The sequence below is a fragment of the Elephantulus edwardii genome, unplaced genomic scaffold (genome assembly GCF_000299155.1).
Source record: "Elephantulus edwardii isolate Elephantulus edwardi_28Jun2011 unplaced genomic scaffold, EleEdw1.0 scaffold00061, whole genome shotgun sequence".
In the NCBI taxonomy this organism is placed as follows: domain Eukaryota; kingdom Metazoa; phylum Chordata; class Mammalia; order Macroscelidea; family Macroscelididae; genus Elephantulus; species Elephantulus edwardii.
The window spans coordinates 3166136-3183365 of record NW_006399811.1 but is presented as its reverse complement, the minus strand read 5'-3'; the positions used below and the strand labels follow the sequence as shown (position 1 = coordinate 3183365).

General features: G+C 40.7%; 1 protein-coding gene across 1 annotated transcript in view; it reads left to right on the top strand.

Moving 5' to 3' along the window:
* Positions 1-5733: 5733 nt before the first annotated feature.
* The window catches only part of RFWD2 (ring finger and WD repeat domain 2, E3 ubiquitin protein ligase), a 273178-nt gene continuing 261681 nt past the window's right edge, over positions 5734-17230 (top strand). The window contains exon 1 of the mRNA XM_006887764.1: positions 5734-6421. Coding sequence (XP_006887826.1) covers positions 6015-6421 — 407 coding nt within the window. The 5' untranslated portion in view covers positions 5734-6014. The remainder of the gene's footprint in view (positions 6422-17230) is intronic.

The window sequence follows — 17230 nt, the reverse complement described above, 5'->3', positions numbered from 1 at the left end:
GAACATGGCAGAAAGGGTCTTGTCCTCAATGAATCTAAAGACTTTTTTTTGGCAGAGCACTTTATTCCTACAGATTCTTTGATGTTTTTCTCTTGTTCTTGGTATGTGCCGCTGAGTTGCCTGCAGTTAATAGTGACTCCTATGCACAGTACCTCCAAACCCTGCTCTATCCTTAGCCATCACCACCACCCTTGTCTAGAATCTCATCACTTATGACTAGCTTGATGGTCATACTTTTCTAGTCTCTTTGCTCCTAATATTCCACTTCTAAAAATTGGCTGAAAATTTCTTATTTAACAATTTGACTATATTTCCTTCACTGAATACCTTCATTAATTCCAATAGATTATGTTGTTGTTGTTATGCTTTGGTAGTTCAACTATGATTCATAGGGACCCTATATGAACAATGGATCTGAACCTTGCCTTATCCTGTGCCATCATCTCACCTCTGATATACTGTAGACCATTCGCATTCACTGTGATAATTCAACTCATTGAAGGTGTTTCTCTTTCACTTATCTTCCATCTTTCCAAGAATGATGCTCCTTTCCAAGGAATGGCCCCTCCATAATACATACTCAATGTTAGACAGAGCTTTATTATTCTAAAAATAGAATTTAAAGCTTTTTACAATTTGTGTCTCAAATGAATTTCTTCTAAATAAACACTTCTGCTCCTGTAAGAGGTATCTGAACTTGATGTAATTTTTTTTTACTGGTTTAATTTTTCAGCTTTGATTTTATTACACTTCCTACTGAGTATGTCATACTTTCCTTTCTCTAGCAACATGGCATTTCCTCAATACTTGCTCTGCTTGAGCTTCTAACTAGTAATTTTTAAAAATTCATTATGCATTTAGCAGGTGTACTTTGACATTATCATCTTTTTCTGCCCTTGTTGCAGAAAATCAAGGACTATAGCCTTCAATATGGATTGTATCTCAACATTAAGGCAACAAAAATTATGCCCACCAGGGTGATAAGGGACATCATGAAAGATGGAGAAAAGATTGAATTGTTAGTGATCTCATCATGCTGAAATCCATTATCAATATCCTTGGTACCAGCAGGCAGGAAATCAAAAGATGAGTTGCATTGGGAAAATCTACTGTGTTGCAGACCGAGGGTAAAGTATTTTTATAATTATTAATACTGAGACATACAAACAGGAATGAGATAAAATAGAGACCATAAAAGACAGGAGGCCAGCAGTTCCAGCGACTGAAGGGCCTCAAGCCATGCCTCTCCGTGTATTTCTTGATAATCAGGGGAAGCAAATCATTAAGAGAATTTCCTTGTAAATGAAGCTGAATTTTTCTCTATTGTCAACCTAATGCTTTAGCTCAGGAACGAAGTATTCACAAGTATTAACTAACACTACCTCTGTGGGGGAACCCTAGCTGTCTCTTGTGTGCATGATAACAGCTCATTTTCTGTGATTAGTCACAAGAGAAATCCTAACTTACAAACTTGTAATTCCTTCAATTCCAGAACAAGCATATGGTTTTTCATATAATATTTAGTATGAAATTTAGCTTCACATACTGCTGTCAAGGACCTTTCCAGAGTGCTAATGAGCAATGAAGTCACAAATGTGGCTGACCCAAGCCGTGATCTTCTCAGTTGTTTGCTGGCAGATGAAAGCTGGATAATATCTAAGGATGACAATAAACAGAACTGATGTATTTCAATTGTGGTGCTGGAGAAGAGAATTGAACCTATCATGGAGGGTCAAGAGAATAAATAGATCTGTCTTAGAGAGGATGAAACCAGGGTACTCCTTGGAGTTAAAGATAATGAAACTCCATCTCACAATCTTTGAACATGTCATGTTCAGAAGTGTAGAAGGCCAGTGCAAGAAAGGAAGACCTTGGATGAAATGGATTGACATAGTGACTGTGGCAATGGGGTCAGGTGTGTCAGAAATGGTGAGGTTGGCTTAGGATAGGGTACGGTTCAGAGCTGTTGTTTATAGAATCACTGTGAGTTGTAGTCAGCTCAACGGCACATAACAATAAGTTATTTCTGAAGTTATTCTGCGACTTTATACTTTATGTACTTCTTACTATATAGACCCCTGGGGCTCATAGTGGTTAAGTGCTTGGCTGATAACAAAGTCTGATTTTATCAAACATTCTTCAAGAAAGTATGTGGCAGTCTGCTCAGTAAAGATTTACAGCCTGAAATCCCTATGGATCAGTTCTACTTTGTTCTATACATTACCTAGGAGTCAGAATCCACTTAGTCTGGCAATGGGTTATTTTTTTCTCGCCTAGTTCACACCTCCTTGTAATAAGCATTCATTGAGTATTCATCAAATCAATCCAGTTTATATTCATCTATTTACACTTCTCTTCACTAAATACTAAATGCCTTGTTGTGTTATGTGCCGTTGAGTTGCCTGTGACTCATAGCAACCCTATGTACAACAGCCCTAAACCCTGCTCTATCCTGTTCCAACCTCATCGTCTCTAACACATCTACCCAGATTACCCAGTCACTGAATCAATCCACCTCTTAGAGGGTCTTCCTCTCCTGAGCTATCCCTCCACCCTCCCAAGCATGACATCCCTCTCCAAGGATTGGTCCCTCCTTGCAACATGACCAAAATGTCAGACAAAGCTTCAGAATCCTTGCCTCCAAGGAGCAGCCTGATTTAACCCTATCCAGGATGAAACTGTTCGATTTCTTAGCAGTCCATGGTATATTCAATACTCTCTCCACCATAGCTCCAAAGCATCAATTTTCCTTCTATCCTCCCTAGTCATTATCCAACTATCTGATACATAGCAAGTGATTGCAAAGACCATGGCCTGTATCAGACACTCCTTAAGTCTCCAGACTAAATGCCTACTAAGGGCCAATATCTCTCTTGTTTTCATGAAATTTACAATTTACTAAGAGACATTAGGCAAATAATTAAAAAAAATCAATGCCTTTGAATTGTGGTGTTGGAGAAGATGATCCTATAGATTGTGAAGAGAACAAACAACTCTGGTTTTGAGGAAGTACCAACCAGGATGGTGGCAAGGCTAGTGAAACTTCCTCTTAAATACTTTGAGTATGCTGTCAGGAGGGGCCAGTCTTTGGGAAAAGACATCATGCTTTCCTCAACATCATTACCTATCTTTTTATGTAGTTTTGTATTTCCTCAGTTCACAGAATGAGGGCAACTCTCAACAAGATAGACTGATACAGTAACTCTAATAATGGGCTCCAGCATATTGAGGATCGTGAAGATGGTGTAGGACGTGGCAAGATTTAGACATTTTTCACTGGGGTGAAAACTTGAAGGTACTTAACAACATCAACAAAATGAAAATGAAGTCATTAGTTTTATTCATTTATTAGTCAAAAAGAAGACTGTGGCATGATGCTGTATGTGGAAAACATAAACCATACAATGATTTAAGTACAAATAACCACAGGAGCATAAATAATAGCTCAATTATCTCTGCCAAAGAAAAGGAAGGCTTCACATTTCAGCTGAAAGGTGTTAAGGGCTGGATGATGCAATGTTCTTGGAAATCTGATAAATCTATTATCTGATAAATCTATCCATCATTGTATTAACTGAAATTTAAGCTAAATCCAAGATGAGAATACCGGAATGACCAGCTCAGGCTGGGTTGAACAGTGATAGCGTTATGATAGTTCATTGCACAACTGGGTGACCAGACATGAGGGTTTTGTTTTACACAGTCCCTTCCTTGTCCCAGGGCTTCCAACTGGTTCAGAATCCACAGTAAGGGAGCTCTAGTTGAGTAGTTTGTTGGGAGCTAAACTGTTTTCCCAAAGGCTATACCTCTCTGCTGTTCAGAATCCACCACCCATTCAGTAGATGAACAATTTCCTCCCATGCAATTCACACCCTCCATAATTCTGCTCGTCACTGGGCAAATAGGCATTATCATGAATGGATGGTAGAGAAAGGATTGAACCTATCAATGATTTCTTCTTCTTCCTTAGCTCAACAATCAGCACCTTTGGTACCAGCAGTCAAATCAGGAGACTTATTGCTGTGGTAAAGTGCACTGATAGGGAACTATTTCCTAATACTGGAGAGCTATGTGTAGCACTATTTGAAGACTAAGGTCCTCCTGATTTCAGCCAAAAGTGATTTCAATCACTTTCTATGTGTCTGAGAGCTGGAGAAGGAATAAGGATGACAGAACTGACACCTCTAAATTGTAGTATTGGAGAAGAGTACTGAATATTCCACGGACTGCAAAAAGAACAGATGTGTCTTAGAAAAAAGTGCAGCCAGAGTGCTCATTGAAGGCAAGGATGCTGAAGCTTTGTCTCTCATACTTTTGAGTATGTTGCTAGGAAAGGTTATTCTTTGGAAATGTGCTTGGAAAGATGATGTGTCAGTAAAGGAGAGGAAGACACTAACCAAGACGGATTTACATGGTGAATGCAGCACTTGACAAGTGTGTCAGAGACAATGAAGATATTACAAAATAGGACAGGGTTCAAGTAGGGCTTGCTATGCATTGTATTAGAAGGGTTCAAGTAGGGCTTGCTATGCATTGTATTAGACTGGATGGCACCTAACAACTATCATCATTCCTGATGGACGGTCAACAGTGAGTTTGGAAATGTAAATTATCAGGAGAAGTCGACCTAGGAATGAAAAAGATGGAAACTGCGATCCTCTGCTCCTCCATGAGGTTCTTAATGAAAGTTCTGTATTTTCACAATATACTTCAATATTCAGGACAAAGTAAACCTAGGATCTTTTCTTCTGCAAATCATTTAATTAGAAAAGATACTGAAAATTTGTTTTTAATTTACATCTCTAGAATCTTCAGAATTCTCAAAGTGGTAAATGAAACTCTGTTGGCAATTTCACTATGCCACGAAGCTTGAAGAAATTGGTGGTACTGTTTCCTTGTTTAGTTATAGAGCTTTATCTACTCATAATAAACTGAGATTGTGATGTACTTGTCTCTTGATTAAGCATTAATTTTTATTACTGTAACGTCCAATTTAGTAAACAACCTTTCAAAGGAGGTTATGGCTGAACTGTTAAAACTGTTAACACTTGCTGCATGGCTTCTAATTGTCACTTCATCTTAATTCTGCCAACACTGTAGAACGGCTCTAATAGAGTTTGCAAACCGTGGCTCCTAAACAAATGCTCTTTCCAAATGCTCCGTGTTTCTAGGGCCCCTCAGTCACTGTCATGTCTTCAATCCCTGATCAGAAAGCACCCGATGTGCCTTCACTACTGGGTCAGATCGCGACGTCTCCCAGACAAGGACCGCTCCCTCTTCACGCTCAGGAATGCGGCTCGCTCCCACGCATGCGTGTAAAAGGAATTCGCGGCGGCCACGCATTCTTCTTGGGAACTGAGATTCGGGTCCACCCTGCGAGGAATGTGTGCCCAGGGCACGCCGGGCCGGGCGGCAGCTTTGAGGGCGAGCTCTATCTCCACTACCCAACCCCCAGCCCCGGCCCCCAGCCAGTCCATTAAACTACCAATCCTACCATTCATTCTACTCTCCTCCGCCCTTTCACTCCATTCAGACTGCCTACTCCTTGGTACGTCACCAGTAAAAACAATTTTCGACCAGGGTTCCTGCGGTTGCTAAAACAGCCACCGTCGCCGAGGCGCGCCGTGCGTGTCTGAGCGGCGCCGGGCTGCGTAGAAAGTTGTAGCCCCCGCCGCTCCCCGCCCCTTCCGTCGCTTACGCGCGCGCAAGGCCAGCCCACGGCGCGCCGGGGTTGGCTGCGGCAGGCACCGCGGCGGCGTCGGCGAACGAGAGCGGTAGTCGTTTTTACTCTTCTTTATTAGTTTCCTCCGCCCCCTCCCTCTGGACCCTGTTGTGTGGATGCCTTAAAAAAAAAAATAAAAAAAAAAATCCAACTTTATTGTTCCTCAGCTCCACCTCACGACGCGGCGCGCGTCCTCAGGATGCACTGAGACCGAGGGAGGGGAGGAGGCGGCGGCGGGTCGTGGTCCCGGTCCCTCTCCTCCGAGCGCCCGGCCGGAGGGGAGGGAGTCACGATGTCCGGTAGCCGCCAGGCCGGATCAGGCTCCGCTGGGACGAGCCCCGGCTCCTCCGCGGCCTCCTCGGTGACTTCCGCCTCCTCGTCCTTATCCTCTTCCCCTTCGCCCCCCTCGGCGGCGGCTTCGGCGGCTGCACTGGTGTCCGGCGGGGCGGCCCAGGCCTCGGGCTCGGGTGGCCCCGGGGCCCCGGTGCGGCCTGTGTTGGTGACTGCCGCTGCGTCGGGCAGCAGCGGCGGGGCGGTGTCCGGGGGCATGTCCCGGCTCAGCTGCGCTGCCAGGCCCAGCATCGGCGTAGGTGGAAGCAGTTCCAATCCAGGCAGTGGCAACAGGAAACGACCTCTGCCCACCCCGCTCTGCAACGGGCTCATCAACTCCTATGAGGACAAAAGCAACGACTTCGTCTGGTAGGTTTGAGTCATACCCTCCGCCCCCCTCCACCCGCTAATTTAGGAGTTTCCACTGGTTTGAATGGTAGGTTCTGGTATGAGGGTGGTCCTTTGGAGAGCTTGGACACTGTTGAAGTCTTAGGTGGGTTTCCAGGTTTGCAAGGTTTGAACTGGAGGAGTTGTAATGAGGCACCTGGGAGTTGTTGGAATCCCAGAGTAGATAATGAAGGCGGTAAGCAGTGATGGGGAAGCAGTGAAAGGCGTTTAAGGAATATTAACTAGGGGTGGGGAGATGAATGAGTCAGATAGTTGGGGATAAAGGGAAAAGTTGAGCAAAAAAGGTTGGGTCTTGCATTTTCTGGCACCTAACGTCAATCTAGTTACTTGTTGAGATGAATAAAATTTGTGAAAGAAGTGATGAAGCTCCCTGGGATACGGAGAGATGTAAGTGTTGAGAATTTGCTAATTAGAAGTATGGTGGGTGGTGCTCTAAACATGGCTCAGGTTATTTTAAGTATAAACTGCCTGTGTATGAGTGTGAGAATGTATCTTTTCTTGCTTTCAAAGTGTAGGCCACTTTTCTATTTACTGCTATTATATGACTCATAGCGACCCTATGCACAGTAGCTCTGAACCCTTCCCTATCCTGAGCTAGTCTCACTGCCTCTGTCTGACACATCAATCTTCATTACCCCAGTTACTGTGTTAGTCCATCTCATCGAGGGTCTTCCTCTCCTATGCCGTGCCACTCCTCTTCCAAGCATGATGTCCTTCTCCAAGGACTGGACTCTCTTGGCAGCATGCACGAAGTATGTGAGATAGAGCCTCAGAATCTGTGCTTTCAAGGAGCAGGACGATTTTACCCTTTCCAGACAGACCTGTTTGTTCTCTTGGGAGCTCATGGTATGTTCAACACTCTTCTCTAGCACCACAACTCAAAGGCATCCATTCTTCTGTCATCTTTGATCATTGTCCAGCTCTGTGATGCATATAGCAAGTAATTGCAAAGACCATAGCCTGGAGCAGGCACACCTTAGTCTCTAGATTGACACCATTGTTCCTCAGCATTCTGGAGTGGTCTCTGGCAGCGTATTCTCCTAATCCAGTTCATCTTTTGAGTTTTTTGACTGCTGGTTTCAGGAGTGTTGATTGTGGAACCAAGCAAATTGAAATTGTTAACAAGCTCAGTTTCTTCTCCATCTGTCATGGTGTTGCCAGTTGACCCCTGGTGAGAATCTTTGTCATCTTGATGTTGAGTTACAATTCATACTTTGTACTACAGTCCTTGACTTTCTGCAGTGAGCACCTCATGTTCTCAGTTTCAGCCAGCAAAGTTGTATCATCTTTGATTATTGATTGTTGTTGATTAGTCTTCTTCCAGTCCTGATGCAGCCTCCCGAATGATCTGTTCTACGTACAGATTGAAAAGGTATGGAGACAGGATATATCTCTTAATACACTCTTTTCTTGATTTTGAACCATGCAGTGTTTCATTGCTCTGTTCTGATGACTGCTTCCTAGTCCCAAGTATAGGTTTCACATTAGCACAAAACACATCAGGTGTTTTGGGAGTTCCAGTCCTCTCAGGTCAAAGTCTATTCATAAACAGTGTCTACTATTTAATTCAGTATCTTGAAAGAGGGACCTACATTTATTATTACATCATTAATGCCTTACAACTCTGTTTAACTTAGGTGGCACATTTGTGTGTATTGGAACTTCTTATTTGAGAAACTCCAGTTGTTAGAAGTTTTGCCATCACAGTTACTGTCTTGAGTAATACACAATATTTTACATTCATAATATTTGCATAGGAGGGTTAGTCATATTAAAAGAAAGGTGAAGTTGATTACTTTGAGAGTGTTACAGAATTTTCCTTGTGCTTTGGATATTAATTGATTGGATTATGGCAAAGGAACTCTAGTGCAGTGAGAACTGGTAGCTTTTGAGCTTTTCTTCTGGAGGCAATTGATAGAATTAAGATACTAGTAGTACTGTTAGTAGGCTGGTGGATAGGAAGTTGCACTGCCAATACAAAAGCAGGTGATTGAAATCCACCAGTTTCTTGGAGGGGAGAATGATGTGCAGACTCCTCCCATGTGGTTTACAGTTTCTGAAGACTTGCCAGTGTAACAGTGATGAGTTGATTCTCACTTGACAGCAGAGAACAAGAAAATACTAGTAACATCAGAGATTGATTTGGGTTGATGCCATTATTTTGGTAGGGCTATAAATTAAAACCAACTTACGTTCACAGAAGTTACTTATTTACAGCTCCTGCAGAAACATACTGTTGCCTCTATTCATATTTCTGTTTTTGTTTTAAATTATTCTGAATTTGCAATGAATTAATTTTTCATTGACACTCTCAGTTCCAGGGATACCTCAGAGCTATTATGAATTCAGTTACAGATCATCGCGGTAAAAGCAAGTATCACCGAAAATTGAGTTATGTTTATGCTCTACTGTAGTCTGTTAAGGGAATTCTGGTGATGTAGTATGTAGGGAGTTGCTCTGCAAATCCACAGATGCACTTCTCTGGTGGTTCCAGTCCACCAGTGGCTGTGGGGAAAAGATGGCCAGCCTCATCCTATGTAACTTGCAGCCTTGGAAACCCACTGGAGTGTAGACCACAGCACTCAACAGCACGGAGTTGTTCTTAGTCTTTTGATTAAGTGAGAGTATTGTGAAAACATTTGTAGTATTGCAAGAATGAACAAAATGTGACATGGGAACATGAAACAAACACATGCTGTTGAAAATGGTGCCAGGAGACATGCTCCATGAAGGGCTGCCATAAACCCTCACTTTTTAAAAAAGCACAGTATCCTCAATGAAATGATACATACCTGTAATTATGAGTGCCATTTATAAGTATTTTATGGTTGGATATTAAATGTACTTCCATTCATACCCAGTAGAGAATGAAACTTGATAAAGTAAAAACTAAATGGAGGTTTGCCAAATTTAGTCTTTTTAAAATTTTATTTGTTTTAAGCAGACTTAAAAGAAAACAAACCTGTCAGCACCCATATAAATAAAAAAGTGACACCATTGCCATCAAGTTGAACCCAACACATGGTGTTGCTTCGAATTTTTGAGACTAAATATTTGAGAGCCTGCTTGTCTTTCTCCTAGAGTAGACTTGAACTACTGACCTTCTAGTTAGCACCCCAGCTCATTATACACTAAGTCAGTCACTAGGACTCCTTTGGTATGCATATCACGCGCATGCTGATCCTGCATCGGGTTTTCAGAGGCTGTAAATCAGATGAGAGGAGATTGCCCATCTTCCTTCCATGGAGCCGCAGGTGGATTCCAACTGCCACAGTGGTGCCACCTCGGGCTTAGTATTGCAACTTGCTATGAACTATACTGTCAGCATGCACACTAAAGATGTGAGAAATAAGGGCTTTACCTATTCGTTCAACAAATGCTTACTCAGTACTCACTGTCTGCCAGGCTTCATTGATTAACTCCTGACTAAAAGGCTGATAATTTGAACCCACCAGCTCTTCAGGAATATTATGTGGCAATTTGCCTAAAGATTAAGACTCTATGAAGAAGGTCTGCTTTGTCCTACAGGGTCCACTGTATGTGCTTGGCTGCTAACGAAAAGGTTAATAGTTGAAATTTACTAGCCTACCAACTGCTCTTTGGGAAAAGATTTATAGCCTTGGGAATTCTGTGGGGCAGATCACTTGCCTATGGGACTGCTGTGAGTCACAGTTGACTTGACAGCAATGGATTTAGTTTGAATTTAGAGAAGATTTGTTAAGTACCTTCTAGTGAGAACTGACTCACAGCTAACCCTCCAGCAGGTTTTTTTCAGAGACAGTAAATCACTCAAGAGGAGATTACCTGTCTTTCTCCCACTGAGAACAACTGGTGGATTTGAACCAGATGCCTTTGGATTGGCAGTGCATTTTCTTACCTCTTGCCACCAAAGCTCCTTTCGAGAAGTGCATGCAGCTGCCACCTGAATTTGTTTTGTTTCTTTTTAGGAACAAGATTATTAGAATTTTTATTAGCCTCTCACCTAACTTTTAAAAATAGCAGTGTAGGCTCTGGAGTCCTAATCATAGTATTTAGTTTATTATTTTCTTTTATACTCTACAAGTGTCTACAGAGTTTTCAGTTAAACTTTTAAAATATTCTGTACTTTCTGTCTAAGGATCTCATTAGTTCATTTTGTCTTTTTAAAGTAACGTTGTTGTTGTTATGTGCCATCGAGTCTCTTGCGATTCATAGCGATCCTATGTACAAGAGCCCTAAACTCCAAAAGTAACATTGGATATTCAAAATAATTAAATAATGGAGTTCTGTTTTTTGCTTCTCCATCTAAGTTTGAGTTTGCCAAAGCTCTTGTGGTAGCCAGATATGAATTAGGTAAGACTTGATTCTTTGTCTTTTTTTAATTGGCTCTGAGTGGTCTTCTCCATTATTCCTTAGAGATGATAAAACTATAAATCACTCCCACCTACTGTATGCTATTATATCTTCATTAGGTGCAAATATGTTGTTGTTCATAGGTGCTATTGAGTACAGTATGACTCATGACCCTATGAACAAAAGATCTGAAACCTTTTCTATTTTGCGCCATTCTCACACTTCCTGACACACAAGAACCCATTTCTGCAGTCTCTGTGTCAGTCCACTTAGTTGAAGGTCTTCTCCTTCACCGACACTCTACTTTTCCCAGCATCATGTCCTTCTCCAAGGAATAGCCCCTCTTAGGAACATGCCCAAAATATGTGAGGCGAAGCCTAGTCATACTTGCCTCCAAAGAGCACTCTGGCTGCACCCTCTCCAAGACATATCTTTTCTCTTGGCCATCCACGGGATGTTTGGTGCTCTTTTCCAACACCATAGCTCAAAGGCGTCAATCCTTTTTCCTTATTCATTGTCCAGCTCTCAGATGTGTAGCAGGTAATCAGAAAAACCATGGCCTGAGTCAGACACACCTTAGTCCTCAAACTGACATTATTCCTCAATAATTTGGAAAGGTCTCTAACTGCAGATTTTCCTAGAGCAGTGCTTATTTCCCAGCTGCTAGTACCAAGGATGTTAATTGTGGATCCAATCAGATAATCATATGGTATATTATGCAGGTAATGAAAAACAGAAGAATGCTGTTGCATTCATAGTAAAAAAGTCAATTTAAAGTTCTATCCTGAAATACAATATGGTGAGTGATAGGGTAATATCCATACTCATACAAGGACAACCCCTTAATAAGACTATTACTCAAATGTTTACTAAATCTTTCAGGCCTAAATTGACCGAACATGCAATGAAAAAGTGGGAAACAGTGAAGAAGGAATAGAAGTTGGAAAGTACGGTACGGGCTTGGTGATAGAAATGAGGATGGATATAGAATGATTGAATTTTATATTTTCAATGATGTATTCATTGCAAATACCTTTTTTTAAAAGACAGAAACGACGACTTTACACATGAATCTCACCTGATGGGATGCGTAGGACTCAGATTGACTACATTTGTGGAAGAAATTTTTGCAGAAGCTCAGTATCAGCAGTCAGAACTAGGCTGGGGCAGACTGTGGGTCAGATCATCAATTAGTCATATGCAAGTTCAAATTGAGGCTGAAGAAAACTAAGTCTGTAGGAACCAAGATATGATATTGAATCAGTTTTGTCTGAATTTCAAGATCATCATGAGATTTGAGGCACTCAACGATTGAAAACCAGATCCGTTGCTATGATATCAAGGATATCATCCATGAAGAAAGCAAAAGATCATTAAAAAAATAGAATAGAGAAAAAATTGAAATGGATGTCAGAAGAAACTCTAAAGATTACACTGGAGTGCTGAGAAGCCAAAACAAAATGAAAACATATGTGAAAGAGTGAATAGAAGATTTCAAAGGGCAGCTCGGGAGGACAAAGCAAAGTATTATAATGGAATGTGTGCAGAGAGCTGAAATTGGAGAATAAAAAGGGAAGGTGCAAATATGGATGGTAATAATACCTTATCTTGTCAGAGTTAGCCACAGTTTGTTGTGATACACACAGTCAAATGCCGTTGCATAGTCCCTGAAACACAGACATGTCTCTTGTACATCCAAGATCCATCTAATATTAGCTACACTATCCCTAGTACCATGGCCTCTTCTAAACCCAGCCTGCACTTCTTCTAGCAGTTCCTGTTGATGTGTTTGCTGTTCAGTCATTTTTGGATACTTTTCAGAATCTTGTTTACATTTGATATTAATGATATTGTTTGATAAGTTTCATACTGTTATTTTTCTTTGAAATGGGAACAAATAGAGATCTCTTCCAGTCAGTTGTCCTCCAGATTTCTTGGCACAGCTTTGTGAGCACAACCAGGACAGCATCTCTTTGTTGAAATATATCAGTTGGTATCATGTCAATTCCTGGGGCCTTGTTTTTTTTGCCAATTCTTTCAGAGTAGCTTGAACATCTTTATCATCACAGGCTCTTCCTCATACGTTGTTCCATGAAATTCTTCTACGTCTGCCAATTCTTTTCGGTACAGTGACTCTCTATATACTCTTTACATCTTCTTTTAATGCTTCCTGGATAGTTTTATATTCTGCCCAAAGCATCCTTAAGTATTGCAACTCTAGGCTTGAATTTGTTCTTCATTCTTAAGTAATGCTGAGCAAGTTCAGCCCCTTTGATTTTCTGACTCCAGTTGTTTGCACCTTTCATTATAATACTTTGTCTTCCTGCACTGCCCTTTGAAATCTTCTGTTCAGCTCCTTAATATCTTGATTTCTTCCCTTTGTTTTAGTTCCTCAGCGCTCTAGTGCGATATTCTGAGTCTCTTCTAACATCCATTTTGGTCTCTTCCTCCTCTGTCTTTGTAATGACCTTTTGCATTCTTCTTGGATGATATTCTTGATATCCTGCCACAGCTCATCTGGTCTTTGCTCATTAGTGTTCAAGGCTTCAGACGTGTTCCTGAGATGGTTTTGAAATTCAGGTAGGGTAGACTAAAGGTCATATTTGGTTCTTGTGGATTTGATTTTATTTCCCTTAGTTTCAGCTTGAACTTGTATATGAGTAGTTGGTGGTCTGTTCCACAGTCAGCACCTGGCCTAGTTTTCACAGCTGGTATTGAGCTTTTCCAGTGGTTCTTTCCACAGATGTAATCAACCTGATTCCTATACCATCAGGTGAAATCCATGTGTATAGCCTGTCTTTATGTTTCTTATAAAACACATTTGCAATGAATAAATGGTTGATTGTGGAAAATTCTATCATTCTATCTCCAGCTTCATTTCTGTCATCAAGTTCATGTTTTCCAGCTAATGGTCATTCTTCTGTAGTCTCAACTTTTGCATCCCAGTCACCCATTATTATTAATGCATCCTAATTGCATGTTTGACCAATCTCTGACTGCAAGTTGGTTGAAACTTTCTATTTCCTCTTCTTTGATTCTAGCTGTTGGTGTTCCTTTGACAAGGGATGATAGAAGGAGAATTGATACCTTTAAGCTGTGGCGTTTGAGAACAGTATTGAATATACCATGAACTGCTAAGAGAACGAACAGGTTCATTCTGGAGAGGGTGAAACAAGGCTGCTCTTTGGAGGCAAAGATTCTGAACCTTCATCTGACATACTTTGGACATGTTGCAAGAAGCGACCAGTGCTTGGTTGAGGAATGCCATGCTTGGGAGAGTGGAGGGACAGCACAGGAGAGGAACACCCTTAATTAGATGGATTGATTCAGTGACTGGGGTACTGGGGTAGGTGTATCAGAGACAGTGAGATTGGCACAAGATAGAGCAGGGTTTAGGGCTGTTGTACGTAGGGTCACTATTAGTCACAGGCTAATCGATGGAACATAACAACAACAATTCCTTATCTATATTATAAAGATGTTTGTTACTTTTATCTCATCTTAGAACAATTCTCTGAAGCTGTATAGGACTTTATGTCTTAATAGAATGCTAATATAATTATAGGGAGCTCTTATGGCTTGGTAAAGAGTTGTACTGGCAACCCAGAAGTACGTAGTTAAAATCTACCAGCTGCTCCACCGGAGAAAGATGAACAGTCTCCTCCCTTTCAATTAACTGCCTCTGAAAACCTTTTGGTGGGTCAGCTATGGGTTGGTACCGACTTTACAGTACACAACAACAACAACATTGTATTTATAGAGAACTGTGGTAATGTAATGGTAAGGCGCTGCAAATCCTCCTTTTGCTCTGTGGAAGAAGATGAGTTATCTCTTCCTGTGTGATTTACTGTCTCTGAAAACATAACACTATACAGTAGCAGTACATAGTAGTAATAGATTCCTATTCAAGCACAGAAAAGTACTCTTGTTTTAGGTTGTTCTCATAAGCTGACATGGAATTAGCTACTCTGTCTGATGCAGACTCTCAACTCATGGTGACTCTGTGTACAACATAGTTAAATACTGATTTTTTCCTGTGGCTGGTTGTGAATAATTATGATCTGGGTTTTCACCAGCACATTTTCAGAAGTAGACCTCTCTCTCAGAAGTAATCTTTCTTTCTAATCTGTCTTAGTCAAGAATCTCTACTAAAACTTGATGAGCATCAGAACAGTCCTTTAAACCCCCATAAGGTTTTCAAGAATGTAGTCTTTATGGAATTAGACTGGCACATCCTTCTCCTTTATTTTTTTTTTCTATAATTATATTTTATTAATTTTCATAAACATTTACAGAGATTTTGGGCTTCCACTCATTCATTGTTGCACTATTCTCTCTACCCTCCTCCCAGTTTGTTCTTGTCCAAATGCCACAGTGCTTGTCAAAGCCAGTTCTGATTAATCTTCTTTGTCAGTGTATCCTTTGCCATTCCCTATCACTCCTCCCTGAGAGAGACTTCACCCTGAGTCATAAGGAAAAGGGGACGGCGTATTCTCTTAGCTACTTCCTGCTGAAAAGGGACGCTGTGGGTTTCAGGGTGATGCACTCTTATTGATTGTGCTTGGCTGTACATGTACATATCCTTCAAGATGTATCATGGGGGTGTTGCAACCTAGAAGACACAAATTTGACTAACAAGTTATAAGTACATGAGTCCAAAAATTATGGAAAAGTAAAAGAAAAGATTCTTTCATTGTTTTACAAACCCTCCCCCAGGTCCCCTCCACCATGCAGCCCTCGCTCTAGTCTCCTGTGATGACAGAAATACCTAGTTATATCTCTCTTTTAGACGGTTTTCTCCCTCCTCTGTTTCAGTGCAGTATACATTATTGAACCCATCTTACTCAGTGTCTCCCTAACCCCAAGGACAGTCCCATTCTACAACAGTGGCATCATGTAATATTTGTCCTTTTGTGACTGGGATATTTCACTCAGCATAATGTTCTCCTTTAAAGTGGCAGGTAGGATGGGACACTGATCTTTCAGTTAGAAGCTCAGTACTTAATTGCTGTGTCACAAGGCTCCTTAAATGATGTAGACTGGAGAGAACCACAGGTTTCTTAACATCATCACAGATAACATGTTTTTGCCCCTGAGCAGGCTCTCCTCCTCTCCTTGAGGACAATTGCTTTGAGAAAAATACTGAGTTTAGAATATACATTAACATCTCTTGATTAATAACACTAGTTGAAAATTTATATTTAATTAGAGGATTGATTAAAATTTGAGGGCTTTATACTTTAATACTGCTTTTATATAAAGTGTTAAAACACCAAGTTGTAAGTAATTTTATATCTAGTTAACCTATATAACAGGAGTGACAGGAGAGGGTAATTAATAGTTATCTTGAAATTGGATCATTTTTTTTAATCATTGTAGGATATTTTAACTTTGAATCTTGAAATTTTTCTTACATTAATTTAACTGAAACTTAGACCTTGCTAGGTGACATCTTTTGTTCTTTTTATTTTGTCTACCACAAAATCTTCAAGTTGTAGACAAAATATGTTTTCAAGTAGATAATGTGCCCCTTGTGGGAAGGTTCACATCTTATAATTTGTTTAATATTGTTGTGAGGTGCTGTCCAGTCTGCTAAGATTGCTGGAGACTCTTTGGACAATAGATCTGAGCCTTGCCCTATCCTGCACTATCCTCATGATCTCTGATATGTTTGAGCCCATTGCTGTGTTCACTGTGACAGTCCATCTCGTTGACGGTCTTCCTTTGCTGGATAGTGTTAGATACTTTAGATTATGACTCATAGAGACTCTGTGACAGATCTGTGTGTCCTGTGCTCTTCTCATCATTTCCAACATAACTCAAGCCCGTTATAGTTACTGTATCAGTCTTCTTGCAGGTCTTCCTTTCTTTCTCTGACCCTCTACTTTTCTCAGCATGTCTTTATCAAGGTCTGACAAAAAAAATTGACTAACACTGAAAAATTTTGGGAAGTACCATATAAAAAGATCTAGACATAATGAAGGAAAATGTTGAAGCTGTGCTGAAGGCATTGGCAAAAAATAAGGCTTCAAGAATTGATGGGATACCAATTGACATGTTTCATCTAACAAGCAGCCTTGCATGCTCACCAGTCTATGCCAGGAAATTTGGAAGATTGCCTGAAAGAGATCCATATTTGTTCCCACTCCTAAGAAAGGTGATACAACAATGTGGAAACTGTTGAACAGTATTATTAATATCACATACAAGCAAAATACTGCTTAAGATTGTTAAAAAAATGGCTTGAACAGTGAATAGATAGGAACAACTTGAAGTTCAAGCAGGATTTAGAAGAGACAGCGGCACCAGGGATATTATGGCTGATGTCAGATGGATCCTGGCTGAAAATAAAGATTACCAGAAAAAGTCTATTTATGCTTTATTGACTTTGCAAAGGAATTTCATATGTACATCATAACAAATTATGGCTAACATTAA